At 50.6% G+C, this 26,729-nt stretch overlaps 1 protein-coding gene across 8 annotated transcripts; it reads left to right on the top strand.

Annotated features, from left to right (window-relative positions):
* Positions 1–1,839: 1,839 nt before the first annotated feature.
* Positions 1,840–25,926, top strand: VEGFA (vascular endothelial growth factor A). Of its 8 annotated transcripts, none has more exons than XM_039531173.1 (8): positions 1,840–2,068; positions 8,609–8,660; positions 13,945–14,141; positions 16,235–16,311; positions 16,797–16,829; positions 19,889–19,942; positions 21,082–21,213; positions 23,469–25,926. In XM_039531173.1, the coding sequence occupies exons 1-8, from the start codon at positions 2,003–2,005 to the stop codon at positions 23,488–23,490; spliced, it is 633 nt and encodes a 210-aa protein (XP_039387107.1). In that variant the 5' UTR covers positions 1,840–2,002; the 3' UTR covers positions 23,491–25,926. The 8 variants fall into 8 exon arrangements, with proteins under 8 accessions (XP_039387107.1, XP_039387106.1, XP_039387108.1 ...); XM_039531172.1 differs by having other exon boundaries at positions 19,889–19,960; XM_039531174.1 differs by lacking the exon at positions 19,889–19,942.
* Positions 25,927–26,729: the final 803 nt, after the last annotated feature.

The raw sequence follows: 26,729 nt of genomic DNA, 5'->3' as shown, positions 1-26,729 counted from the left end.
ACTCCTTACTCAGACCAAGTCTTAGACTGGATCAGCAAGACTGATCTCCATCCCCCCCGATTGGTGAATGCTGCATGAGATGCCAGCACAAAAGGAATTCCAAGATAAGCCAACAAAAAGAAGAGTGAATCGAAGAACCACGAAGGGAAATAAAATGATTTTTGTGTGTGTGTTTTCCTCCACCAGCAGGTGCCTCTATAGAGTCAATGCTTCTCTGTATCATCCCAGGCCTAGTGGCACTATGCTGGAAATAAACTGCTTTCTAATGAGAGAATATGTCCTTCCCCATTTCCACCCCCTTCCCCTTTCAGCAGCCTGTGGTGAACTCAAGGAATTTGCCCAGGTTGAACATGCAATATACCCGATTGTCAGGAGGCAGGAGATCTCTCTCTCTCTCTCTATTTTAACACATGCAAACTATTGCAAGAAAAAGAAAGGGATAAAAACAATATTCTCCTAAGGATGAAATATTGTGGGTGGCAGGAGTGAAGGATCTTGATTAGGGAATGTGTACGGGGTCCACATTTTGTCTGCACAGATTTTTAACCCCCAGGAAGCTGATTGAGGTTTGTCTGACAGAACGGTCCCCACAGCACACAGCGTGCACCCACAGGTCCTTTGAGTGGACATGAAGTCACACAGGCTGGAGGGAAGTCAAACCTACATAGGAGGAGCGAATGCTCCTTTTCCTAGGTGCTAAGAGATCATAGAATGTTGGGGTCAGAGACCCTTTGGGGATTAGCAGGCGAGGACATAGCCCCCCCTCTTGCCCCCATAATGTTGCTTTGGTTTGGAGCAAGCCTCGTTCACGAGGTGAATCTGATTTTTTGAACACGTGCCCACAGGGGCTTGCAAAAGGGGGGACGCAATCGTGACTTGTGGGGGGGGGAATGAAAGAGGCTGGGGGCACTGGAGAGGATCCCCAATTCCTCTGGCTGCAAGCGGTTGCCAGCACCACACGACTCTGCGGAGAGCTTTCGGAAGGAGCAGGCGGTGTAAGAATTGGACCCCCCCCCCGCGCCAGAGGAGGGAGGGGAGGAGGTTGGAGGTGGGCGGGGCTTAGTAAGCTCTTCTGAGTAGGGAGCGGAGCTGGCTGAGCGGTGCAGTTGCAGAGGGAGAGCGAAGCGAGGTAGAGAGAGAAAGAGAGCACTGGGCTGTGGCTCTTGCCTGACGTTCACAAGCGAGCGACAGCAAAGTGCAGCCAGACTCCGCCAAGAAAGGAGAGCGAGCGAGCCAGATCAGCACAGGAGGGAGCAGAGCAGACTAGGAGGAGCAGCTCTCCCTGTGCGCTGGGATTTGCTATTGTTATTAATTATTATTTTTACCCACTCATTAATTTATTCCCCCGCCCCCACTCTTACCGGCTTGGATTTTCCCTCCACTCCCCGGCCAGTTTGGATTTTGAAAGCGGTGGAAAGAAGGAAAGGGATCCAATCCGCACCCCCGATCCCTCCTAGTTGCAGGAGAACAGAACCAGGGATCCAAAGCGGGGATCAGCCCCCCTCCCCTGAAAGGAAACTCCAGCTTGGGAGCAGCCGCAGGAAACCAACCCGAAGACTGGAAAATGCATTGAAACTTTCGGGCAAACTTTTTTTGTGTGCGCGCGCGTGGGTTTTTCTTACCTCTCCGAGGGGAAATCTGTTACAAATCGGTGCCGTTTGGAGCGTGGATTGTCCCTCCGGGGGTCGGATCGGAACCGGGCCGGACGGAGGAGGCTGAGCTTTGTGCAGGGAACAAGAGAGAGGGAGAGAGAGAGAGAGGAAAAAAAGGGGGGTGTCTGTTCCTTTGGCGGTTAGAGAGCCGGGCTCATGGAGGGGTGAAACCCGAGACTGAAGAGTTCCCCCCGGCCGCAAGCTTTGCAGAAATCGCCCAGGGGAGCGGCTCCAGGAGAGGGAGGACGAGGGCACGGAGGAGTAGAGAGAAAGGGAAGGAGACAGGCGGCCAGAGAGAGACAGCAAAAGCTCAGCAAGCCACCCCCCTCCCCCGACCTGCTCCAGGAATCATGAACTTTCTGTTCACTTGGATCCACTGGGGGCTGGCGGCGCTGCTCTATCTCCACAACGCCAAGGTAAGGGAGGAGGGGGGGGGGCTTTGTGTGTGTGTGTCTGTGTGTGTGTGTAGGGGGCGCCTTCCCCCTGCCCGGCGTGGTCTCCCCCCTCCCCCCGGCCTGCGACTGCCACCGACCGTGCCTCGAGGCTGGGAACTCCTTGATGCCCGTGGCAGAGCGAGCACCTCTTGCCTGCCCCGCGCCCAGGCTAGGGGCATGGAAGTCACATATGCAGCTGTCTCTGCGTGCGTGTGCAAGGGCACGACTGTGTGTGCGGTGCCGTGTGTCCCGTGCAGAAGTAGCCCCAGACGCCGCACGCCCTCAGACAAACACCGAGAAAGGTGTGTGAGCTACAGTGAACACACACACACACAGATGCACTTTGAGTGTAATGGCCAGCAGGCACCCTTGTACTGGGCGGGCGGGGAGAGAGATCCGGGATTTTATGAGTTCCTGGAGGAGTCCCGGTTTCCCACTCGCTGCTCAGTCCGTGCCCACTCTCCTCTTTCTCCTGGGAATGGGACGGATCTGCTGCCTGTGGAGTTTCGTAGAAGTTGGGAGCCTTATTTGAAAGCCACAGGCGGACATGATCCCCGTGCTTGGCCCCGTCATCGCTCCCCGGGCATGGAAGCGGCACGCTGACTTCTTGCATCAGCTTCTGGGAGCACCGTGCCTGGGCTGCGAGCCTCGTCCTCTGTCTCCTGACATTGCAAAGGGCTGTTTTGCCCTATTTGTCTTTAGCTAGAGCTCTCGGGCATGTTACTGCCTGGCGCTCCGAGAACACCTCGCTGGAAAAACAAACAGAGATCAAAGGGGGCAGGATGGATTCTGTACTTCATCCAGACTGCTTTCAAAATACATGTCCCCGCTGAGATTTCAAAACTCCGATTTCCCCCTTCTCTCCCTAGCCTCCCTGGCATTCCCAGGGATCGGAAATCGGTTTGGTCTCCTTAAAAAATACACCTCTTTGTACAAAATACACCTCTTTGTCTCCTTTTTAAGGGAGTCAAGTGGGATGTGTTGCCAGGAGTTTTTAAACGGGTTAGACTGAGCATCCAGGTGGCTGTGGTGTACATCGGCTAGGTGGGCATATAGTATAATTGGAGGGATAAGAACAAGTTAGTTTTCTTCTGCCATTTGTCTTCAGGAATTTGGGGAGGCCATCGCGGAGGGCCAGGCCCTCCAGTGTGAAAATAAATATAATTGGGAAACGAACCTGCTGTTCACATTGTTTGCTCAGCACGGGCACTAGAAGGTAACTCCTCAATTAGAAGCCATTTCAGATGTAACTAAAGTCTGGCAGGCATCACACGCTTTGTTGCTAGCCTGTTATAGTGCCACTTTCTTAGTGACAGCAGCATATTAGCCTGCACTTGATAGAAAGCCAGGCTTCCCTCCTATTGGAGAGTGTCATGTGTTAAGTTATGGTGATATCACTGGCCTGGCCTTGGCTAGTCTCACGTTAAGGTGGTTTTGAAAAAAGAAAACCAAAAACCAAAAAACTTTGAAACCAGCAGATCAGACAGAACCCAAGTCTGGCCGTTTTCAGAACACAGTGCAAAAAGCCTTCTGCAAAAGTCTCTCCTCACCAGTGGAGGATAATGACAAGGAACGAAGGAGACAGAGGGAAAAGGTAGGAACAAATAAGGAGGAATAACAGAGTGGCTGGGAAGAGGCATCCCTGCCTCACACTGTGAGATGCTCCTCCGATAGTACAGAGATGGGGGCCAGATAAGTGCCTAGACAGACAGACCGCCAGCTTCCTGCAGACAGATGTGAGTTCTGCCCTTATTTGTATGTCGGTCGCCTAGATACTACGGTGGTGGGAACATTAGAAATGCTGGTGGCTAGACAGATCTCACGTAGGCAGCATGGCGATGACCGTGAGCATGGCATAAAACATGACTCTTTGTGTTGGGACCCAAGGTTCGTGCTTTGATGATGATATTTTATCTGCACTGTTTATCAAGCAGTTGTGCTGAATAAACGTATCTGCATAGCCAGGCACGCTGGGGAGAATTAAATAAAGCCCTGGCCCAGGCTCATGGGAAAAGCAAGGTACACAGGTAATGCAATGCTGCTTTCATAAATGCAGAGGAGTGGGGCTGGTATTACAATGCCGCTTTAGTAAAGGCAGAGTTATAATTACTCATTGTGGAGGCTGTTACTATTATTATCACTACTTGCTGGGAGGCTGGGACAGTGGGAAATTGTGAGTTGGTGGCCTGGGATGGGCGGTGCTGCTGCAGGTGTCCCGGTCTACTTGTGGGGAGTATCCTTTGTAATGAGGGTTAGGGTGGGGGGAGAATGCAGTTAGAATACCACCCTCCCCAAATGTTAGCCAGCCCTGGCCCTGCCACCCTGTCCTCACTCCTTTCAGGGTCAGGTGGGGCTGGTGGGTTTGGGGAGAGGATAAGTTGTCTTCCCCACAGCCCCTTTTCCCTAGAAAGCAGGGAAGCACAGGCCAGCCCCATCATTTCTTTGTTTGATGGGTTTGATTCTAAACTGCAGCCTCCTAGGAGTGACCCCAGGGTGAGAATATCCTGGGAGGCGAGCTCTTCCCTTCCTGCCCTGGAATGTGAAGAGACTTGGGTACACCAGCTGTATTGCCATAGGGATCCGGCAGTGATCAGACACTAAGGGAGGGAGGGAAAGAGAGCCTGTGACTAGACTGTTAATGATCTCACACCCACCCAGCTCCTGCTTTTGGTGTGTCTATGAGCCAGGCCACACTGGAAACACCAGGAGAACTAACTTCCCCAGCCCCTTCCACGCTGCATAGACAAGCCACAGCGGGTCACCTTCCCCAAAGCTGCTTCTCGCTCTTGCTCTGAGAACAGACTAACAGGAGCAGGTCTTGGGAGCAAAAAGGGGGATTCCGCACTGCCATCCCAGAGGATCTCTAATTCTTGGACAAACCTAGATTCTCTTGCCCCATTCTACTCTGTCTCAGAGATCCCCAGGCTGTCTGCCGGCAGCTTGCAGGATTACTGACCTCTCTCTGCATGTACAATGGGGAAAGGTTGCAGTAAAGCCTCCTCCTTACGCAGAAACCTCTGAGAAGAATTCCTAGCGCCTAAGACTGAAAGTGCCTTAACTCCCGTCCCAGAGTCCCTCCCAAAGTGGCTGGATTGTTTGTTCCAGCCCCAAACAGTTACAAAGCTCTTTTAATGAGCCTGCAGAGATTAGGGGGAGGGGAAGGAAGAGAAGGGTTGTGGTGGGGGGAACAATTGGATTAACCTTTTCTCTTCCTCAAGAGAATAACTTGCTTCACATTAGAACTGGATCCCTCAGTCAAGCAGACAGGGGACAGAGAAGGGGCAGATACAGACAGAGTGAGTCAGGAGCTGACTGTGTTGGGGAGTGTTTAGCTGATTTCAGACCACAAATTCTCAACAACCTGCAAATAGCAAAGAGAACAAAAGAAGCTTCTTCTTGTATAGCTCCTACCCCAAGGCAATTTATCTGCCACTAGCTCGGGGACCGCATCCATGCCATAGAAAAACATGGAAAGCAATCATATTACGGAAGTGATGAGTAGTTCCAAATGCCAATAGAGGAGAGAGAGCCCAGGCAGCATGACCTTCAGGCTCCCACCGAAGGGCACTGGGCCTTGTCCCCTGAAGGGCTCTTCCGTTTTTGTTTGTCAGTTGCCCCTTCTGTGATACATAGCCGCCTGGTCTAATGTGAGGCAAGGTCCCTTCCATCCAAGCAATGCTGCCTCAACAGACAGGCTCTGTGGGTACCAGTCATTGGAAAGGGAAAAGGCGTGAGAGAAATACGCTAGTGGAGCAGGGCCTCTAGAGAGACCTTGTATTATTAATAATTCCAGAAGCTGCTGTGAAATCACCTTCTTTCCGGGCCAGCTGGTAGTCAGGAGTGGCATGAGGGGTTGATTGCAAGCAGGCACAGCAATTCAGTTCAGGTGACTTCCCAGACTGTTGTATGACTTTTAACATGCTTGCAGACTTTGTTAGCTAGCAGTTTGCACACGCACTCACACACCTTGATAACAGTAAAATCACGGGTTAGAGTTTGGTTACTTCCTAGAATGGGTTCTAGCTGCTGCACCAGGTGCTGGTTGTGAGACGGTGGGTTCTGCTGTAGAACGACGTATGGGCTATGTTGCAGGTGAGGAGTGAAAATGAGCTGCTTACACCTGTTTCTGACACCTGCCGGCGACGTGGGGGGCATGTGGCAGGGGAGGCCAGCGGCCACAGAAAGCGAGTAGGCACAGCGAAGCTGTAAAGGTGTCTCAAGGCCAGTTTTCAGTAGCAAGCAATGATCATGCTGTGCCTGACTCCAAGCCCTACCCTAACAGTACTTTTGGGCCTTGTAGATTGAACAGACTGATCTGGTTGGTGATTTCTGTCCTTCGCTAGGGCACAGCTGATGCTTTTCTGTCCCTTTTGGCCCTTGGTCTTCAGGCATGGGCTGGTTCTGGAGGGCTGCTGCAGCCTCTTCCTCCTCCATTTTGTTTGTGCTGTTGCAGTGACCTTCACCCTTCGGGAATGAAAATGTTCCTGGGAGTCCTCTTTTAAAGCTGATATCACAGCCCTAATGCCAAGTGAGGGAAGATAGCTTCTCTTCCCATGGGGAATAGGCCCTTAACTGGGTGACTGAAGGCTGGATTTGCATGTTATACCTAGGGCCAGGAGCTTATGTGTTTCAGTGGTGTTGGGAGGCAGATCAGGGGAACCTTAGCTAGAGGGAACTATACACTGGCCCTGGGGAATAATTGGGAGAGGGGTTTCTTCTCATGCTTTGGAAGCTCCGTCTCCTCCCTCCTCTTAAAACTGGTGGTGCTAGGCTGTGTGTGGGTTTGTGTGGAAGCATATAGGTAGCTGATCTATTTTGCAGGCCTCACACTGGCTTGGGCTGGCTGGCTCCAGTCACATACCTGGCCATTTGTGAGATGACAGTGATTATTTTTTTAAAAAGCCTAATACAATCAGTGATAAATAATATATTGCGTTATATATCACCACTCATCCCAAAGCACTTTAATTCAGCTCCACTGAAATGCAGCTGTCTCTGGGGTGGAGGACATGCAGATGGCAACACATTGCAGAAATAGTGAGTGACTGGGTGTTTTTGGTCAAGGCCAGCAGGGTGAAGTCTGCCTTATGGAAAATGCAGTCAGAGCTATAATGCTCACACGGAGCAGACAGGAGCTGGGTTTTTAAGGTCTCACCTGAAATTTAAAAGAGTTCTCTGATAAAACACTGTAATGCTTTCTCTCCATCTCTCCCTCTGGTTGGGGGCAGGTTAGTTAATTCCATTAATGCCTGTGTCAGTTACTCAGAAGCTCTCTTGTCACTACAAAAGCAGCAGGAGGGGTTTTTTTTTTTTTGGTTAGGAAAGTGTGACAGAGGGAGCTGAGGGGCCTAGATTTGGTTCTGCAGCACAGAGGCTCTGGCCCAGATCTGTGGCCCCATTGTGCTGTGGTGCGCAATGCCCTTCATGCTGGGGGAGTGGGAGGGAGCAAGGGGAGTTTGGGGCAGTTACTATGTGAGGGAGTGATGTAACAGTTAATCACTCTGACAGAAAGCTAAATATCGACGCCCAACCATCGCCACCACTCGGCGGCAAACATGGTAAGAGCAGAGATGACCTTTCAAACCATGAGACTTTTCTCACCCTCCTCCCCCCCGCCACATAATGCCAGCTCAAATGATTTACCTTTATAACAGAGACTAATTTAGGAGCGAGAGGGGAGGTAGAAAAAATAGGGCTGTTGTCCCTTTAAAAGCAGTACCCAATCCATCTGCACTTGCTAGCCTGCTTTGTAACCTAGGCCCCTTTTTGAAATACCTTCCACTAACTTTCCTTGGAACATGAACGTGGACAAATCTCCTAGCGTATTTGTCATGTCAGCGTTAGAAGGTCACCAATGTTGTTTTTCTCCCCCGCCCAGATTCCCGCTCTGTTTTTTTGACCTTAATAATTCGAAATGCCTTTGAGCAGTTAATTTCTCTGTGTTCTTTTTTAAACTGATGTTGCATTAAACCAGATCCCCACCCACTCCCCTCCCCTCCCAAGTGCCCTCTCTGGTTCTCTCTCATACACACACTGGGGTGAATTGCCTTTGCCTGGATGCTGTGTCTCTGCCCCGCCCCCCCTTTTTAAGCCCAGGCTGAAGGTGTTATTTTTATTTCATTTTCTCCTGCTCTGGAGGAAAGAGAAGACAAAGGTTTCTCTGTGCTTGTCTTGCAGTCACATGGGGTGGGGGGGGGAACACTTCCCCTCAAAGCCAGCAAAAGCCTTTACTAATAACTTCTCCCCGCATGCAACACTTCTCCCTGTAAGGCTGTAATAGGGAAGTCAGACATGCTCCTTTGTGGCGGCTTTATTTTCCAAGGGGAGAAGAGGGTTGGGATGGAACTAGAGGAGCTGGAATGCATCCGAACGCTACAATAATGCTCTGAAACACTGTTGCTTCCAGTGGCATTGTTACCGCAGCATTAGGGTGGAATCCTGGGAAGCAGCTCAGCTCCCTAACCGCCCTTGGGGACAGGATAATGACTTTGTGTTTTGACTAATTTTCTATTATCTTTGCAGTTGTCGCAGGCCGCTCCGACCCTGGGGGATGGGGAGAGGAAACCCAATGAAGGTAAGCGGCTTGCCTCTTTCTTCTCAACAGCTACAGGGCTTACAAGCAATTAGGAAGAGCAGAAGCTCTGGGAGGTGGGGAATGGGGTGCTTTGGGGGAGACATTGAGCCAAGCTGCTGGGAAGAACCTGAGGACCAATACTGCCACCTTCTGGAAAGCAGGAGCAAAGTGTGCATGGGGGCGGGGGGGGGGGGAGGGGGGGAATAGGACTTGAAATGTGAGACACCAGATTTAACCCTTTTGTGGCTTCATATTAGTCAGATTTCAGAGTAGCTGCCGTGTTAGTCTGTATCCGCAAAAAGAACAGGAGTACTTGTGGCACCTTAGAGACTAACAAATTTATTTCAGCATAAGCTTTCGTGGGCTACAGCTCGCTTCTTCGGATGCATAGAATCCATTCTGTGCATCTGAAGAAGTGGGCTGTAGCCCACGGAAGCTTATGCTCAAATACATTAGTCAGAGCTGCTCTTTAATTTGGAAAGCCATTTTGTGAAACAGGTGGGCCTGTCTGAAGAGCAGACTTTTCTCTTCCTTCATCTTTTCTGGAGAGATTGGGGGGCACAGGCTCAATCCAATGGAACATATTGCAGAGATCCGTATGAACCCATTGCCCATTTCCCAGAATGCCGGAAAAAACCCCAATTTACCAGAAGCTGAGTGGCTATGAGTAGTTCCCTAATGTCACAGGAAGGAGTTTGTCATTTTTGCTGCCTGTCTCCCTCTCCTCTTTCCCATGCGCACTCACTATGCCCTGCTCAGTGATAAGATCTGATCATCAGACAAAGGACCAATCAGCACCTGGATCTTCCTGAGCCAGTAAGATAGCTCATCTTAAAAAAAAAAAAAAGAAGCAGCCAGGGCTAATTTTCCAGACTCTCAGCCAGAACTCTTGGAAGGAGGAGAGGGTTGCACTATATAGTGACAGACCTGAAACACATTCCCTTTTGCTCTGTTTGAGGTAGCAGGCCTAGAGAGTGTATTAGTTGGTACCATAGCCCAGTTGATTCCATTCAGTTCATTGATGGCAGTCTAGTACCTACGGGGATACTGGATGAAAAGGAAGTGAGACCTTGGTGCGTCTCAAGTCATTGCTATCTCAGATAACTCTAGCTGCTCAAAGACTATAATGGGTAGTAAATCAGGTGTTTGGAAGGAGGGCTGAATAAATCTGGGTATAGACTAGAACCGCAGTAGGCACCGAGCTATATGATCCCTTCTGACCTTAAAGTCTATGAGATGGCAAGCCTTGGTAGCCCACTTCTGACTTGTGGGAGCCCGTATATTTTAATGGCTCATCTTTCTCTCTGTAGTTCTTGATTCAGACTGGGGATTACAGCACTTGGATTTTGGATCAGTAGGGTGAGGTGACCTTCTGTGCCACAACTCAGACAGGGTTACTGTTCTTTTCCACCTTCATGCTGGAGAAAGCCACTGTTACGCTGGCAATGACCAGCCCCAGCTTGTCTTTATCCTCATCTTGATTGGCATGGCCTGGCAGGTTGTGACCCTCGGTGTTATTCCCACAGCAGGGCAGCAGGGGGCTCTAGCAGTGCACCTAGGGACTGAACCCCTCCCTGCCACACTCAGTTTCAATTTCAATAACTTTATTGGCATGACAAGCCATAGGAGTGTTGCCAGAGATTTCCAGCAGGCTAGATTTGTTACAAGGTGTCCATTTTGCATTGTCATCCATTTCTGGTTTGCTGGCAGACTGCCCCATGAACGGTGAAAGGCTTATTGACTTCAGAGGAAGCAGGATTGAGCACGCTATGAGGCTCATTTTGATACCCAGTCCCTCTGCTAGTGGTAGAAACAAGTAGTAGCTAATACCCTGGTCTGTGCCCCCTTTGTGCTCCCATCCATCTTACTGGTGAGAGGAGGAGTTGAATGGAGGGTTCTTAATTTCCATCCACTCCTGGTTCCACATCACAAGAATGGTGATGGGAAGGAAAGAGAGATTGGTCTATTGATTGGAGCAGAGGGACTAGGAATCAGGACGCATAGGTTCTATTCCTGGTTCTGCGATGCAAATATGTCTATGGTTAGCTCAGGGTACTAGAAATCAGGCTTTATGGGTTATCTTCCTGGCTCTGCTTTTAATTTGCTCCAAGACTTTGGGAAGTCAGATCCCGTTCCTTCCCCCTTGCTCCCCTCCCCGTGCCTCTGTTTCCCCCTCTGTGAAATGGGGTGATAATACTCAGCTACTCCACAAGAGGAGTCATACAGCTTCATGCTTTGTAAAGGTCCTGGGACGAAAGGTCATTTTGTTTCTTTGGCCTCTTCACTGACCCACCCACTTCAGCCAGGATTACATTTGGGATGGACCTGATCCAATTTGGGGACTATTTGTAATTGTCGACCTAGCCCCCCTGCTGCTCAGATATCCTTCCACATGATTTTGTGGCACAGGCCGTTGTAGAGAAGCCAGACAAACACTCTTTGTTTGCTCCACGAGAAAAGATTTTTCTGGTATAAATAAAGGAAACCACCAGCTCTTTATTTTTAAAAGAACAGTATGTGTATATATAGCTGCTCAGCCAGTGATGGGCACAGCAGTGAACCAATCACAAACCCATTCTGTGAGCACCACCCTCTTTTCCAAATTTGGGCTTGATCCTGCTAAATATTGAGCACCTTAAACTCAAATAAATCAATGCATCTGGTGAGATCTGCCCCTTTTTGGGCAGGATATTTTGATTTAAATTTGGGTACAGATTCCCCTCCCCATCTTCAGAAGCTGACACATGCTCCTGAAAATAATCTTTCATAGTCAAACACAAAAAACAGCAGCAAGTAAAGGCTGCGGCTTCTACTGGAGATTTCCTATGGGGACATTCTCGGTTTGGCAGCACCGTGAATCCTCAGCACTATGGTCAGGGCACTGCTGAACGTGTAAGGACTGGAGACTGTACAAATGAAACAAAAGACTCTGCAAAGGAAACTACACATGCAGTTTTGAAACCAGACTATAGACCACAGTCACTGGCATGATTCAACTGCTTGGTGCTGTTCTGGCAAAGCAGTGTATTTGGAATCCACCCATAAATCTGCCCTTAGAAATGGAATCGCCTTCCTTATGTTGCTAATAACCCCTTTGGTTATACAAAAAATAAAATAAAAATGAATTTTTAAAAGCCAAATGTATTTTTTCACCATTTATGCAGTTGGTTTTCCCTTCTGACACACTCAGTTTGGACGATGGAAGCAGGCTGGTCAGTTTCACTTTAGTTTCTAGTCAGTTTCAGTTTCTGCCTGTCATGACTAGACTAGCGCTCACAGTAGTGTTTGGTTTGCACATGTAGCGATTCCATCCCTGCATGGATCCATCCGCATTTTTATCCCAGACTTATTTGTATTGCGACAGTTCCCAGATCCTTAACACTAGGAGGGTGTGAGTAATCAGCAGTGCGCCTCCATGGCTGTCTCTGGGCCTGTGTAATTTCCCAGGGGCTAAATTGTTTAAATCTACTGTAATAGAGGTAGTCTCTTTTTAAGGTTAAGGTCACCTTGAAGGGGAACAAGAAGAAGGAGGTAACACAGACAAGACAGGGAAGGAGATGAGAGGCAGGCTTGCGGAGGAGAGGGGGAATGACTCTTCTGGAGGAAGAATGCTAGCAACTAGTCCCTGTCTTGCAGGTCACATTTCCCTTTCCTGAGCCACTTTCCCTTTTAATAGCGTTTGTGCTGTCTGACACTTTCAATTCCCAAACAGATGCTCCTCCCCCTCGCACCCACTGCCAGCAGTACTGTGACACTGTCAGCTCTGCATGACCTAGAATTAACTTTCAACAATTAATTGTGGGCCCTGAGCTCAGAGCTCTGCAGCTTTTACATTTTTGTGGCAAAGTAACCTTTATGCTAGTTTGTCACAGGTTCAGGGCACTCCAGAAACACTTAGTAGAGACCATTTTTTCCATGATGCAAGCAGTTTGTGCTTATCACATGGGGTAATCGACCTCACCATTACAGGACTGTGTGCATACAGTGCAGGCGTATCATTCTAATGTGGAACAGCACAGGCCAGCCACTGTCTCCCTATGCTTACGCTCTCCCTCTGCTCTTTGAAACTTCCTCTCTAGAATGCATGCTGGACTGTAGGGTGCCATGCATTTGCTATCCGCAGAACAGGGCTTTGTCTGTGTATTCATCTATCACCTCTTTAAATCTCTCCACCCCTTGACCAAGCAGTGAGATGAATCTTTGGCACCAGACAGGGGAGCACTGGGAAACACTTGTGAAATCAGAGAGGGTCCCAGCACCTGATATTTAGTTCGCTTGGGTACTCAGAGTAAAAGGGAGGAAGTAAAGGCAGATCTGCACCCCACTCTGCCTCATTCTGGTATGTGGCCCAGTTATTACCCTGGATGCTGAGAGGTGGCTTTGATTCCTCCACTCCGCTGACCCTGGATTTCCTGGGCTGAGAAACCGTGGTCTGGCTGAGAGGTTCTGGAGAATTAGGGACTGATACTCTGGCAAGTGTCGTTAACAGGCAGTGTAGTGCTGCAGAAGGTGGCATATTGGAACGGATGCTCTGGATTTGACAGGCAGGCTCTGGGTGGGTGAACAGGAAGGTAGAATGGGGGAGGGACAGCACGGAGGTTTAGGAATGCGCTTTTAATGATTCAAACCCATTCTCCTTCACCCCAAGGGAGCTTCTGTTCCCAAAGATTGGCAGTGGTGGAGTCTGTCCCCTCTGACCTGACCTTTTGGGAGTCACTTCCCACTTTAGATTATGGCATTCCCAGTGTCCATTGGATGAGAATTTGACACTTTGAATGGGGTGAAAGATAAATCCTACCAATGACTCACCCCCACCCAAAACCATCCGTGTCAGCATCAGGTGCTTTTTGGCTGAGCTAAGGCATTTAGTGGCAGGGCGTCCGATGGAGTGTGTCAGATAACAGGGTTAGGAAGGCAGGTAGAGGAGGCATCGGGGCCAGGTGACTTAGATCAGCCTAGACAGTAATCTTCCCAGTTCCACCCTTCCTCTGCTACTCAGAAGCAGCAGCTAATTCAAGGAAGAGCCCCCCTTCACCTAAGGAGTTAACAGGATACCTGGGAAGTTAATTTGCACCAATGGGGACCCCCTCAGCTTGGTGGGGTGAAGATGAGGGACTCTGTACTGCAGAGGCAGATCGGGGCAGCAGGGCCCCCAGGAAAGGGCAGAGGGATCAGTAATTGCAACTGCTTGTCTCATTTTAAGGGGAAGGTGTGAGTGTTCCCAGGCTGAGCTGCTGTTAATTCATTCCCTCTCTTTCTCTCCTTCCCTCCCTCTGCCTCATAGTTATCAGGTTCCTGGAGGTCTACGAGCGCAGCTTCTGCAGGACGATTGAGACCCTGGTGGACATTTTCCAGGAGTACCCCGATGAGGTGGAGTACATCTTCAAGCCGTCCTGCGTACCCCTGCTGAGGTGTGCAGGCTGCTGCGGTGACGAGGGCCTAGAATGCGTCCCCATGGAAGTGCACAATGTCACCATGGAGGTGAGGCTGGAGAATGGGGATAGCAGAGGGGATGACGCCTCCTGCCCTCGGCCATCCCCTTTGTCACTGTAACTTGCTCGCTCTGAGGCAGCCAAGGAGGAGAAGGAGGGAGACCTCTACAGAGAAAGCAGATGGGCCTCCTCTGGAGTCTTAGGGAGGGGAAAGGGGGGTGGTCAAGTCTCACTTCTAGCCATAGGCTGGTGTGATGAGACATTGCTTCGGGGGTCTGATCTCCAGTGGCTGCACCAAGTGGATTTAACATGAGTTGCTTCCATTTAAGGTTAAGGGGAGAATCCATTTTCTGGGTCAGTGGAGTTAACTCACTAGCCACAGACAGAGAAGCTGCATTATAAAGGGAGCACTTCTAATGACTTCCCTGTGTTATATCGGAGGCCAGGCAGGGAATCTTCCCAGCCCCTTGTTCCACATTAACTCTTGCTCTGGCACTTGTATCAGGCAGCGCTTGCTCCTGTGGCGGCTGAGCATAGTGTAAAAGAGGATGCCCTCTCTGAACTCTCCCCTGGAGGGCATGTCAGGTCAGCCTTTACCAGCAGAGCTGGGGATTTGGGCCATTAGCTCCAATGGCCCAGCAGGGGTGGGAAGGGGCTCTAAGAAATGCAGCTGCTGCAGTGTCAAGTGGAAAAGTCTCTGTGCCTTTCTCGCTTTTGTTCTGAAACTGCTGAATTCAGTACTCAGGAAAGTCAGAGGCTGGCGAAGGCCAGGCGTACTGGCAGGAGGCTCTCTGTGAAAGTGTTCTCCATATAGATCAGCCACTGTACCTCCACACTGGCCAGATTCCCGCCTCTCACCCCCACAGTAATGCTGATGCCCCTGAGCCTGACCAGCACTACCCCTGCTATTCCAATCCTGGGCTCCCCATACACAGTTCCTCACCCCTGACCTGCAGCCTCCTCCCACCCCCGTTCCAGCTTTGGGCCCCTCAAGCAGAAACTGTAAATATTGCAGTGGCTTTGTGGTATGGACAAGAGACCACATGGGACTATGTTGACACTAAACACACTCCTTTTACTCATGACCTGAGCCAAATTTGACTTTGTGTGTTGAGAATCTTGCAGTATTTATATTGCAGCAGCAGCTCGGGCTCCAGTCAGGATTGGGGTCCCAGTATGCAGGGTGCTATAAATAGGGATGCATGTTTCTTCCTGCCTCTTCACACTGGACTCACTGTAGCAGACTGATGTGCACATGCATTGGGGGCAGGAACACATCAGCAGATCTCTGCTGGAAGCACCAGTGCCAGCATCCCAGCTGGGTTCAGATACCACCGTGATGAGTGCAGTATAAATACAGAGGGTCTGATCCATGGCTTAAGTAACTTTGCTGAAGCTGCTCTGATTGACACCAGCTGAAGAGCTGTCCCTACAGGGATGATTCTAGTGCTGAGTGCAGGAATCGTAGCTCTGCAGCATTGAATGGTTCACGTGTCTTGCTACGCAGTGGCTTTCATTCTGCATGAGCAGCCTGGGCAGAGTGGGCGACTTGGGGATCACGAGTTTGCTCCCAGAGCCTTACACCGGGAAGGCACCAGTTTGAATCCAGGATGGGGCAGGTGATCAGGAGTGGGCTGTGGAATCTTGGTTTAAATGCCACTCGTGTTGGTAGGGACTGAAGTTCGTCTCTAGTTGAGGGCAGTTTTGTGGCTGCTGTGAAATCAGCTGTTTTCTTGTCGGTCTTAGCGGGGTCTGGTACTGTTGAAGCAAGTGTCGGCCTTTAGAAATATCACTAGGGAGGAAGTCTATGGACAGGGCAGCATGGGGGAAGCTTGCACAGCTGCCCTTGCTCCTGTACCAGCGTCCAGGGCTGTCACTCTGCACTTTTCAGCAGCACCAGCTCTACTTCACATTTGAAAAAATAAAGCCCTAGGCAGAGCTTGGTGCTGCTTCCTGCCAGGCGTGCAAAGGGCTCCACTGACCATGGGGATGCGCCTGGAAGCACCGCTAGGAGCTCTGGTGCCCTCCTCAGAGAGACAACGGGGGGCTGGGAATGTTTCTTTTGTCTGTGCTCCTTGGCAGAGATGCCGATCAGCCCCAACTGGCCCATGATTGTGACTCTCTCTGTGTCTTTCCTTCCAGATAATGAGAATTAAACCCCATCAGAGTCAGCACATAGTGCACATGAGCTTCTTACAGCACAGTAAATGTGAATGCAGGTGAGGATGGAGCCACGGTGGGGATCTCCAGGGTGCCAGCTGCCCTCAGAATGCACCCGCCCACGGGGAGCTGGCCTTTCCTTTTTACTGGCAGTGGGGGTTAGGGACCCTGGCCTGAGGCTGCAGGTCTGCTCCAAGCTGGTTCACAGAGGGGCAGCTGGGCTGGGGAGCAAAGGGTCCTTCGCTGGTGACCTTTCTAGAGACTGCCAGGGGGCTTGAGGAGAGTTCGGGGGAGCGCCGATGATAGCCCTTGTCCCGTGGAGCCCCTCGGCTGCCAGCGGGTTGCGAAAGGAGGACAAACCCCTCCAGGGAAGTCGCTCAGCCAGTCGGGATAGATGGGACCTGTGTGCAACGTGCCCAGGGCGCAGTGGTGGGACTGCTGTCCTTGGGGAGGGGGGGCTGGGATGGTGAAGGGGAGGACAGTAGAATAAGGGCCTGCCACTGGCTCCCTTCTAAGCCAGCATTTGTTTTCTCTTGCCCCGCAGACCAAAGAAAGACGTCAAAACTAAACAAGAAAAGTAAGTGACGAGCCTTTTCCTCCTTTTTCTTTTGGTGGTTGGCTGGTGGTTTATTTCCCCCTCTTTGCTCCTTTGACAGCAGGAGATGCTCAGATCTAGGTGTTGTTTCTTTACTAAGCTAGTGGTGCTGTTAGGGGGTTATACCCTGAATCCATTCCAGAAAGGCACAGAAATCCAGTTCCGGGGGTTCTTCCTTCTTATTCTGGACTGCAGGAGTCTGCTCCCTGCCTGACCCCACATGACAGTGGCTCCCTGGCACATTACATAGAGTGTCAGAGAAATCTTGGAATGGAGTTAGGTGCCATTCAGGAATGGATTCTGGTGCAGCACCTGAGTGTTGCTGTGGTCACTGGCAATCGCTGCCTTTCTTTTTCCCTGCTGTTTTGGTGAGAGCTTGCTGGCTTCTTTCGCATCAGCTTGCGCAGAGACTCTTTCAGCAGCCAGACTATCCATCTCAGCTTTGGTTCCTGGCAGGGCCTCCCTCTCTGAACAAGAGCCGTGCTTGGCAGCAGGAAGAGATTGCACTCGAGGCCTGGTGGAGGCAAGGCGAACACTATATGGGGCTAGACACTGCTCAGTGAGAGGCGGGTGGGAGAAGGAAAGGAGCCACTTTAGCTCGCCTAGCGGCATGTGTGAATGTTCCCGACGGAGGCTTTAGCAAGAGGTAGAATCTCGGTCAAACTTGTGGATTTGCTCGGGTGACACAGAAAGGGTCAGGGTAGAACCTTTCCAAAAACGGTCACGAAAATTACCCTGATGCCATCTGCTCACGGCGACGATAACAGAGAGAGAGGAACGAAGGATCCTGCACTCACCCAGCACAAATCAAGCCATAAAGAGGAAAGCGTGACCCCTCCCTGGGAGTGGGGGAGCTGGACTGTGCATGGCTGGGCTAGCGGCTCTGCACTTTGGATGCACAGTGCCAGCTAGGGAAGTGATGGAGCTGGGGCATGGGGAGATGAGGCAGAAAGAGAGAAAGAGGGAGAACACCCTCCTGGTCAGCTGTGCAGCCAGAGTTGCTTCCCGTCTTCCCTGGAATTCGGCTCATGGTTCCATCAGGCCAACGTCCCCCAGGCTTCGGCTGGAGGCTCTTTCTCGCTGGACTAGTATGTGCAGTGGTGGTTCAGTCTGAGTGACTCTGTACTTTGAAAGTGTGAGAGAGCTGGGGCCGTGTGAGCGCTGGTGCCGTGGGGGGTGGGCGAAGTAGCTGGCCTGTTCCCCTCTGTTTGTGCAACATTCCTTCTCCTCTAACCTGACCCGCAGCACCTCCCCTTCTCTATGCCATTCCTGCACGCTAGCGACAGTTTGGTTTGGGTCGGACTGAAGTCTCTGTTGTGCTTGATGTTTCCGTCCCCCCACCTCCATCCCCGAGTACATTTGTCCTTAATGTCTCTCTGTAGTCTGCAAGGCGTGGAAATCTCCCCCAAAGGACATTTCCATCCCTTCGCCCCCACCCCATAACTCTCCTTGTGTTTCTGGGACGCTCTCTTTGCCCGCAGCTAGGAGAGAGTTTGGAAGGAAATTAACGCTCAGTTGCCGGTGCCAGCAAACAGGCTTGAACAGGGCCCAAGAAACACCCTGCCAGTTACCCTCAGGGTCCTCCCGCCCCCTCTCCTCACCCTTCTCCACCCAGCCAAGGTGGACTGAGCCGGGGAAGGGAGGCAGAGCTGGGGAGGAGGAGGGCTTTGGTGCAAGGGCTCACTTGACTGACAAACCCTGGGACTTTGTCTGCTGTCTCTGTCGCATGTGTCCCTTGCGCTGGTGCTAGTGCAGCTGGAGGGGGTAGAGCAGGCTGTCCCCCTGCTCTGCCATTGGCAGCCGGATCAGTGCCGGCTCCTCCCAGACCCGCCTGCCAATCAGAAGCGATGGATGGATTTGGAAGAAGAAGGTGTAAAATGAGTCAGTCTCTTGGCTCCGTCCGCTCCTCTCTCGGGCAGCGCCAGGTGGAAGGGGGAGGGGGAGGTTTGAAAACTGCTTGGCTGGCAAAGAGGGGTCTGTTTCCCCTCCCAGGTGTCAGAACTAGGTCAGGCCTCTTCCTCCTTCATGCAGAGCAGGTAGGAAGCTGCCAGTGAGCGGGAGCCCTGGAGCTCCCAGCCATGGGCTGACAGTCAGGAGCCAGCGAGCAGCAAGGATGAGCGAGTGAGTCACTCAGGTTCTGACTCCTCCTGCCCCGCTGCTCACCTGCCTGCAGGAATCACTCACTCGATCTGCCCATGCAGCTGCCGCAGCAAAGGGAAACAGGTTGGGCGCCGACGTGCCTCGCGCTGTAGGGTCCTCCCCCCACAAGTGAGCGGGCTACTGCCTATGCCAAGCTGCCCCTGGCTGCCACGAGGGCAGTGGGTGCGGGGCAAAGGCCTGGGAGAACTTTGACCAAACGCTTTCAACTCATTACCCCTTAGTAGCAAGGCTCCCGTGGCAAAGATTTAACACACACCCACACACCCCGCCCTCACAGAGGGCAGCTTCCACCCCCTGTCCCAGCACGTATTAACCCTGGCCCGGCTGGTCCCCGCGGTGGAATTCTCTGCAGCACCAAGGTTCCCTTTGGGATACTGGTGATGCATGGGGCGGCGCTGGTGTTGCAGCTTGTCCTGCACACCTGGATATGTCTGGGCCCAGCGCTTTAGTTTATCAAGGAGGGGAGTCTCTCTGTTCTGGTTTCTTCTTGTCAGTCAGTGACGGGCGCTCTGCTGCTGGCCCTCCCAGAGTTTGGGCCACACTTGCTGAGTCTCTCTGCCCCCCACCCCCCCGCAAAGCCCTCCTACCCTTGAGGCGGTAGCAGCAGGGCAATAGGATGCTGTTGCTGGGACTGGTCCAGGCTGCCTTTGATCTGAAGGGCTCTCTGCCCCGTGGTTGTGGTGGGGAGCATGAGAAGGCCAGTGTGAACGGTGTGATGAGCACATCATCCCAGAGACCGGTTCTCCGGCCCTGCCCCGGGTGTTTCCCTCTCCCCGAATGGACACACACGGCTGTATTTTTTTCCTTTCGGTTTTCTTCCGTTCTCTCTCTCTCTCTCTCTCTCTTTCTGTTTTTTTTTTTTTTTTTGGTTTTTCTTCCAGAAAATCAAAGCGAGGAAAGGGGAAGGGGCAAAAGAGAAAGCGCAAGAAAAGCCGGTACAAACCGCTCAGCTTGTACGTTTGTGTCATGTGCTCGTAGACTCTGTCCCAAACCAATCAGCCCGCTTGCAGCACACTCAAAATCTCCCCCCTCCCCTCCGAATCATTGGTTGGCTCATAGCCCTGCAGGGCAGCACTGGTGGTGGCACAGCTCTGGCACTGGGCAGGGGTAGCGCAGCTCAGGGCAGGTGGCTTTTGCTTGCTTGGCACCTCCTCTCTTTGACGAGTGGCTGTAGTCGTTTCCGAGGGCACAGGAATGTGGTGGCCGGGCGGGCTCGTTGCGCTGTAATCACTCCTTATAATGCGCCTGTGCAATCCCCCTTCCCATCTCGGCTTCCGTCCTCCGCCAGTCCCTGCTGCAAGGCGGGCGACAGGAGGCTGGCCTCAGCTGTGCATGCATGTGTGCATGTGCGTGTGTGTCTGATGAAAACACAAGCCTAGAGTAGTGGAAGGCTGGGTGACTTAGGGGGGCTCTCTGCATCTGCTGGATTTGGTGGCTTCTCTCTCTCTCTCTCTCTCTCTCACTCACTCTGCTTCACACAATTCTGCATTGTAAATTCACACCCTTTCTCCTGATAGTCTCTCAGGTGGCAGGTCTGGAGTGGGCTGGGGGCTTAAAGAATGAATTAAATCCCCCAGTGCCCAAGGAAGGACAAGACAAAACTCAACTGTAGCAGCAAGGGGCAGGGGTCTTCTGTGCCCTCACTGCACAATTGAGCCCTGCCTGCCTCTCCGGGGGAGGAGAGACCACGGGGGTTTAACCGACTAGCTGCTGGCCTCTTTGTAGCTTGGACATTCTATTTCAGGGGCCCGTTGCTAACCCAGCCATAGTCAGAGAGGTTCTCTCACCTCCCTGCCCCCGTGTGGATTGGCCCCAATGCGGGATTGGTGAATACTGTGCTTAGAGCCTGTTTTCTGTCTCTTTACGCTAACGCAAGTGGGTGTTGTCGCGACTAGGTTCCGGGCCAGTCGGAGCGCTGCTGTGCGAGTCCGTCGGCCAGCAGCGCTCCAATGGGGCCGTGTGGGAGCAGCGGGGAGGGGGCAGGGGATTGCTTGGATGTGTAGAGTGTTGCATGTGTATTTTCTTCCTGCTGAAGCGCTGTAGCTTAGACTTCTTTCCTTTTGCCTTTTTGCAGTCACTGTGAGCCTTGCTCAGAGAGGAGAAAGCACTTGTTTGTACAAGATCCCCAGACCTGTAAATGTTCCTGCAAATTCACAGACTCACGTTGCAAGTCGAGGCAGCTTGAGTTAAACGAGCGCACTTGCAGGTTTGTGTCCTGAAGGATGAAAGAGAAACACCCAAAGAGAAAGAAAGAGAGAGAGGGGGAGCTTGCTTCCTGCTGGCTTCTGGCACCAATGCTCTGTGGTCGCTCCTTTCCTCTGTACTAAAGGGCCAGGGATCAGAGGGACACCTTGCAATGGGAAGGGGACAGCGTTTACCGTTCGTCTGCTGTGAGCTTTGAATGCGCTGGCAGGGATCGAATGGGAGGCTTCCACAGACGGGGCATTTGGGGCCAGCGTACCCACTAGCAGGACACCCTGGTGGATTTTGTGTTGCTGTGTTAAACAGGGAACAAGCCTGTAACCCCATATACGTCCCAGTGTACATACTGCCCATTGGTTGGTTTAGAAAAGGCACACGGCTTCTCTATCGCACTTTGATTACACTCCCTCTTTTGCATAGACAATGTATCCCTTGGTATGTTTGGAGGGTGACTCTTTCACACCCCTGTGGGGAGACTGGAAACAGTCCAGGAAGTCCTCGCTTTCCCCGAGCTCTCCCCCATGCACCCCTAGAGCCGGCAGTTCTCCTTGCCCTCATGCTCCTAAATGCCAGGGAGAGGACTCTGGCCTGTGGTGTGCACACAGCTCCCTACATGTCCTAACAATGAGATGAGAGTACGTGAGGCTTTGCCACGAGACATGGTATGTGTGTGTCTGTCTATAGTGTACACAAGGCGGGGTCACTGTTTCTTGCTGCATGTGTGATGGGACTACAGAGAGACAGTGTGGTTTGTCCAGCCATCCATGCTGTGTCTTCAGCCTACTTACGTCTTCTCTATCAGTCATAGCTATAGCTGGAGAAAGACATGCATAGAAACCGTGGGCCAGATCCTCAGCTGGTGAAAATAAGTGTCGCCTCATTGAATTCAATGGAGCTATGCTGATTGACTCCAGCTGAGGATCCTGCTGGTGTGTGTGAGAGAATCTCTGTATAGATGTGTAAAAGGAACTGCTAAGGACCAGCCTGTGGCTATAAACTCCAGCCTTGATTCACAAAGATTCGGTTCCTGTAAGAGGGTGTTAGGCTGTTTCTGCTGGGGGCGAAGAGGGCAAGTGGCTATGAAAATGAGGTCCTGTGTGGCCAACGGCTGGAAGCTGAGGCATCTCGTCCCCTGCCTGGTGGTAGTTTTGCGGTTGATCAGCGGCTGTGTATTACAGCCATCCCTGGGAGCGAGGTGCTCACACCCCGAAAGCTTTGTGCCATCCTGCTTTGTGCCAAACCCCGGGAAGCCCAGACTTCTGGTGCTGCCAGGGCTTGTGAACGCAGAGGAAATTTTTTTGGTGGGAGGGAGGTGTAACCTGAGTGGGAGAGTGATTGGTGTTGTGGGCAGAGCCAAGCCAGCCTTTCTTGAGTTACAGAGAGTGAGACCAGACAGCTCCCTGCCCTTGACCTTTATCTCCCACCACGTCCCTCCCCCGTCCCAGGAGCAGCTGGAAATCATCCCCTCAGAATTCAAGGGTGGGAAATATTCCCAAGTGGGGGGGGAGGGGGAAACACCTTCCTGTCTTGAGGGATTATTAGTCTTTCTTGCCAAGCTCTCCCTGTGGTGGGGTGAGTGGCATGATTAGAGGTTTCCAGAGCCAGTGCATTGGCCGGGAGTGCAGGATGGAGCCATGGGAGCGGGTGATTTAGCTGTTTCCGGATTTAAAGCTGGTTAAGCTGAAGTTCCTCCCTCTCTCCCCGCTGGAGTTTCTGAAGTTGGTCCCTACAGGGCAGGGCCAGCTCTTGTTTCTCCTGCTGCTTCCACAAGTGGCTGCCACTGTTCTCTGGCACTAACCCCTGCTCGCAGCAGCTAGTGGAATGAGACACACTTTTCCTTTCATCTTCTTGCCTGCATGAGACCGTTTTGGCTGCACTGCTTCCAGTGGGAACCACAGGTGGAGTTGGGGTGGGGGTGTATGTGTGTATCTCTGCATGAGTTGGTGTGTGAGTCTGAGAAGGGGCAGATGGGAAGCAGGGTGGGTTTGAAGGATGAGGAGGGAGAAGGCACTTTTCAGCTGTAATTCTGTTCCTAACTCACCCCCCAACCTAAGAACCCAGGGGAATGTGATTTGGCTGGGTTGATATTCTCAGTGATTTTTCTCCCTCTTCTAGTACGGAAAGAATCACTACCTGGGTCCCTGCAGTGCCTTCAGCTTGTCCCCGCAGAGCCTCAGCGCAGTCTTAAACTTGTCAGCGCCCTCCCTGCCACACAAATGTAACCGCTTTTCTCTCTTTCCTCCCTCTCCTCCCCAGCAGATGTGAAAAGCCGAGACGGTGAGCAGCGGAGAAGAAGGGGGAACAGCCCTGTTTCTGGAGCTTGATTTCTCGCCTGGATGGAAAAAGAAAGAAAGAAAAAGAAAGGAAAAAAACAAAAACCCTAATCCAAATGAACCCTAAAATGAAGGATCGGTAGAGCACAGCACTTTCAGTACGGATGATGGACTCCGGAAGGAACATTCCCCGAGGCACCCGCCGCACAGGATTCACCTTTGGGTTTTGAACTTTTTTTTTTTTTTTCTTTTCATGCTGCTAAATAACAGAGCCAGGAAGACTATAGGGGTGTATTTTATGGGATTCCCATACAGACGCATATGTAGGTATAAATATATATACATACATGCATCTATATATGTGTATATATTTTAACCGCATCTGTATGTGTGTGTGTGTGTGTGCGTGCGCGTGTGTGTATGTACACACACTGAATTTTTTTAACATTGCTAATGTTATTGGTGTCTTCACTGGATATACTCGACTGCTGTGGACACAAGCGGGCTACTTGGGGCATAAGAAACAAGCTGAGACTGGAAAGCGCTGGGTGTAGCCTTCTTAACTCTGACTGACTTGTGCGGCCGCCGCTGTTTCTCTGTTGCGTGGGCTGTTCCACAAACCACCTTCTCTTCCCCGTGCCGGGGAGGAGAGGAACCAGAGAGGAGGGCAGGGGATTCCAAAGAGCGGTGCCTTGGGGTGTTATGGGTCAAAGGTCAAGGAAGCGGATTGGCACGCTGGGCCCTCTACGTGGTTGAGGATTCTTTTTCCCCTCCTTCCCTCCAACCTTTGCTCCTATTCGTCTCACGACCTGCCTTGTTGGGACACGGGATGTCAGTGTACATATTGCGTTGATTTGACTTGCTGTAGAAACTCTGCCGAGGGTAGAGCCTGGCCTTAAGGATGGTGGGCAGCTGACGCACGAACCATTCCCCTTGAGGAGGTATTACAAGAAACTCGATTTCTCACCCTGGTGGCTGCAAAACGACAGATGGGCCTGTAGGGCGCTGAAGCAAGAATGGGGAACCGTGCATAGCCAGACAGCACGGCCTGCTCTCCTCATGCACAGCGCTGCCACTGAAGAGCGTCCAAGATGTGGATGGAACATTTCTGGAAAGGGATATTAATCAAAAGTATATACACAGTAGGGGTGTGTGTGTTTGTGTGTCTGTATATCTAATTATCTGTACCTATATATATATATATATCTATACAGCAAAGATTTTCAGAAGTGCCTAGTGATTTGCAGTGATTTATTTTTTGAGTGCTTCATATGAGATACCCTAAGGAGACCTGATTTTTCACCTCTTCTCGAAACACCAGGCCCCTTTAAGGAGGCTCAAGTTGGGTACCCATCACCTCAAATCACTAGTCTCTTTTGAAAATCTTGGCCATCTCTCTCTATATGTGTAATATGCGCCAGTATGCACATGCACACATACACACACACACACACACACACACACCCCTGCACACCAATGAGTGTTTGTATGTCTATGTGGATATATATAATCGAGTTCTGTGATTAAAAAAACAATAATCAAAAGGATACTTGGTTTGTGTCAGAATGCTGCCAGCCACCACCTGCAATTGAACTTTCAACACCTAATAATGTACCAAATGAAAGCGTCCCAAAAGACAAGACAGTCTAAAAACAGACTCACCACAAGTGACTACTAACCACTACGAATTCCCCAGCCAACTGATGGCTTTCAGGAGGAGGAAAACACGCGGGTGTGTGCCTGAATCCATCATGTATATATTTGCGCTGCATCGTGCTTAAGACAGAAGCTTCTGAGGCGGGAAGAGAAAGTGTTTTATATACTTATTTAATATCCATTTTTAAATTAGAAATTAAACATAATTTAATTAAAGAGTAGGGATTTTTCAGTATTTCTTGTTAATATTTAATTTCAACTATTTATAAACCATACCTCCTTTTTTTTTTTAACTGATTGTGTATAAGTTTAACCCTTCTATGCCCCAACCCATCTCCCCAATTGTTGGCAGACTCAGTAGCATGTTCTAGGTAGTTATTTAATTGAGTTTCTCTAACAGACACCCCTACACATTCCTATTGAGACAAGGGTTAGATATACATCTACATACTATATATATATTTGGCTGTGTGTGTGTATATATATATATATATGTCTATGTATATGTGTGATTCGGATTAAATAGACGCTACGATTTTTTTTATATATGTAAAAAAAAAAGGAACAATAGAAAATTCTACATCCTGAATTTCCTTTTTTAATTTTAATATTTGTTATCATTTTATTTATTGGTGCTACTGTTTATCTGTAATAATTGCGGGGAAAAAGATATTAACAATACATATTGTGTCTAGTGAATTTTTTCAAGATATTCCGTAGTACATATTTATTTTTAAACAAACCAACACAAAAGTACAGATATATCTTAAAAAACAACTACAACGATGACAAACAAACTTTTTTTTGTATTAAAGAATTTAATTCTGATCTTGATTTTCTTTGGCTTCTCCTTCTGCTTTGCATCCTGTTGTTCTTCCAGTGTGTAAACAGACCCCCCTCCAGTGTTGCCTCGAGGTGAGAGAGCACCTGGGATTCAAGTGGTTGGACTCTGTGATTTTTGTTCCCAGTTTTAAGAGGAGATTGTGGTCTGGTGGGTTTGAGCAAAGGAGACTAGGAGTCAGGACTCTTGGCTTCTCTTCCTGGCTCTGGTAGAGGAGTGTTATCTAAATGGTTAGAGCTCAGGCCTAGGCGTCAGGAGACCAGCAGGCTACTTCTAACTCTGCCACTAGTATCAGGATTGAAGCCCCATTGTACTGGTGGAGTAGAAACATAGACGCAGATGTGACCCTAATGGTCCTCAGTGGACTTACTATCTAAGAAGAGGAGAGCCCTACAACGTAGAGGAGAGAGGGAGCTGATCATTGTGCACATTTTAATAAAAGTTTTATTATATCAACACAACACTATCAGCAATGGTTCAGCCAAGCCATGGCCGTCATGTTCTGGCACCTCTCAATGTAAAATGGGGAGAATGATACCGACACATCTTTGGTATCCACTGATTAAAAGCACTTAGCATGTGCCAAGTAATGTGCTAAACCTCCAGTGTCCTTTTTCCATTCTTCCTCAGCCATGGAGGTGGACATATCAGATGGACTTAATCCTCTGGTTGTCCTGAAGGTGAGTGTATTGGATGCGGGTTGTCACCCATGAGTGTGGGCATATTTGACATGACACGCTAGCACAGGGT

The sequence above is a fragment of the Mauremys reevesii genome, linkage group 3 (genome assembly GCF_016161935.1).
Source record: "Mauremys reevesii isolate NIE-2019 linkage group 3, ASM1616193v1, whole genome shotgun sequence".
Lineage (NCBI taxonomy): Eukaryota > Metazoa > Chordata > Testudines > Geoemydidae > Mauremys > Mauremys reevesii.
This window is presented reverse-complemented; position numbering and strand designations above follow the sequence as displayed.

What these genes read in the sequence shown, in the direction of transcription:
- VEGFA (XM_039531172.1), top strand. Translation starts at nt 2,003, where the DNA reads ATGAACTTTCTGTTCACTTGGATCCACTGGGGGCTGGCGGCGCTGCTC. An exon ending in TCTATCTCCACAACGCCAAG is followed by an intron (nt 2,069 to 8,608) that starts GTAAGGGAGGAG and finishes TTATCTTTGCAG; the next exon opens with TTGTCGCAGGCCGCTCCGAC. An exon ending in CACAGTAAATGTGAATGCAG is followed by an intron (nt 16,312 to 16,796) that starts GTGAGGATGGAG and finishes CTTGCCCCGCAG; the next exon opens with ACCAAAGAAAGACGTCAAAA.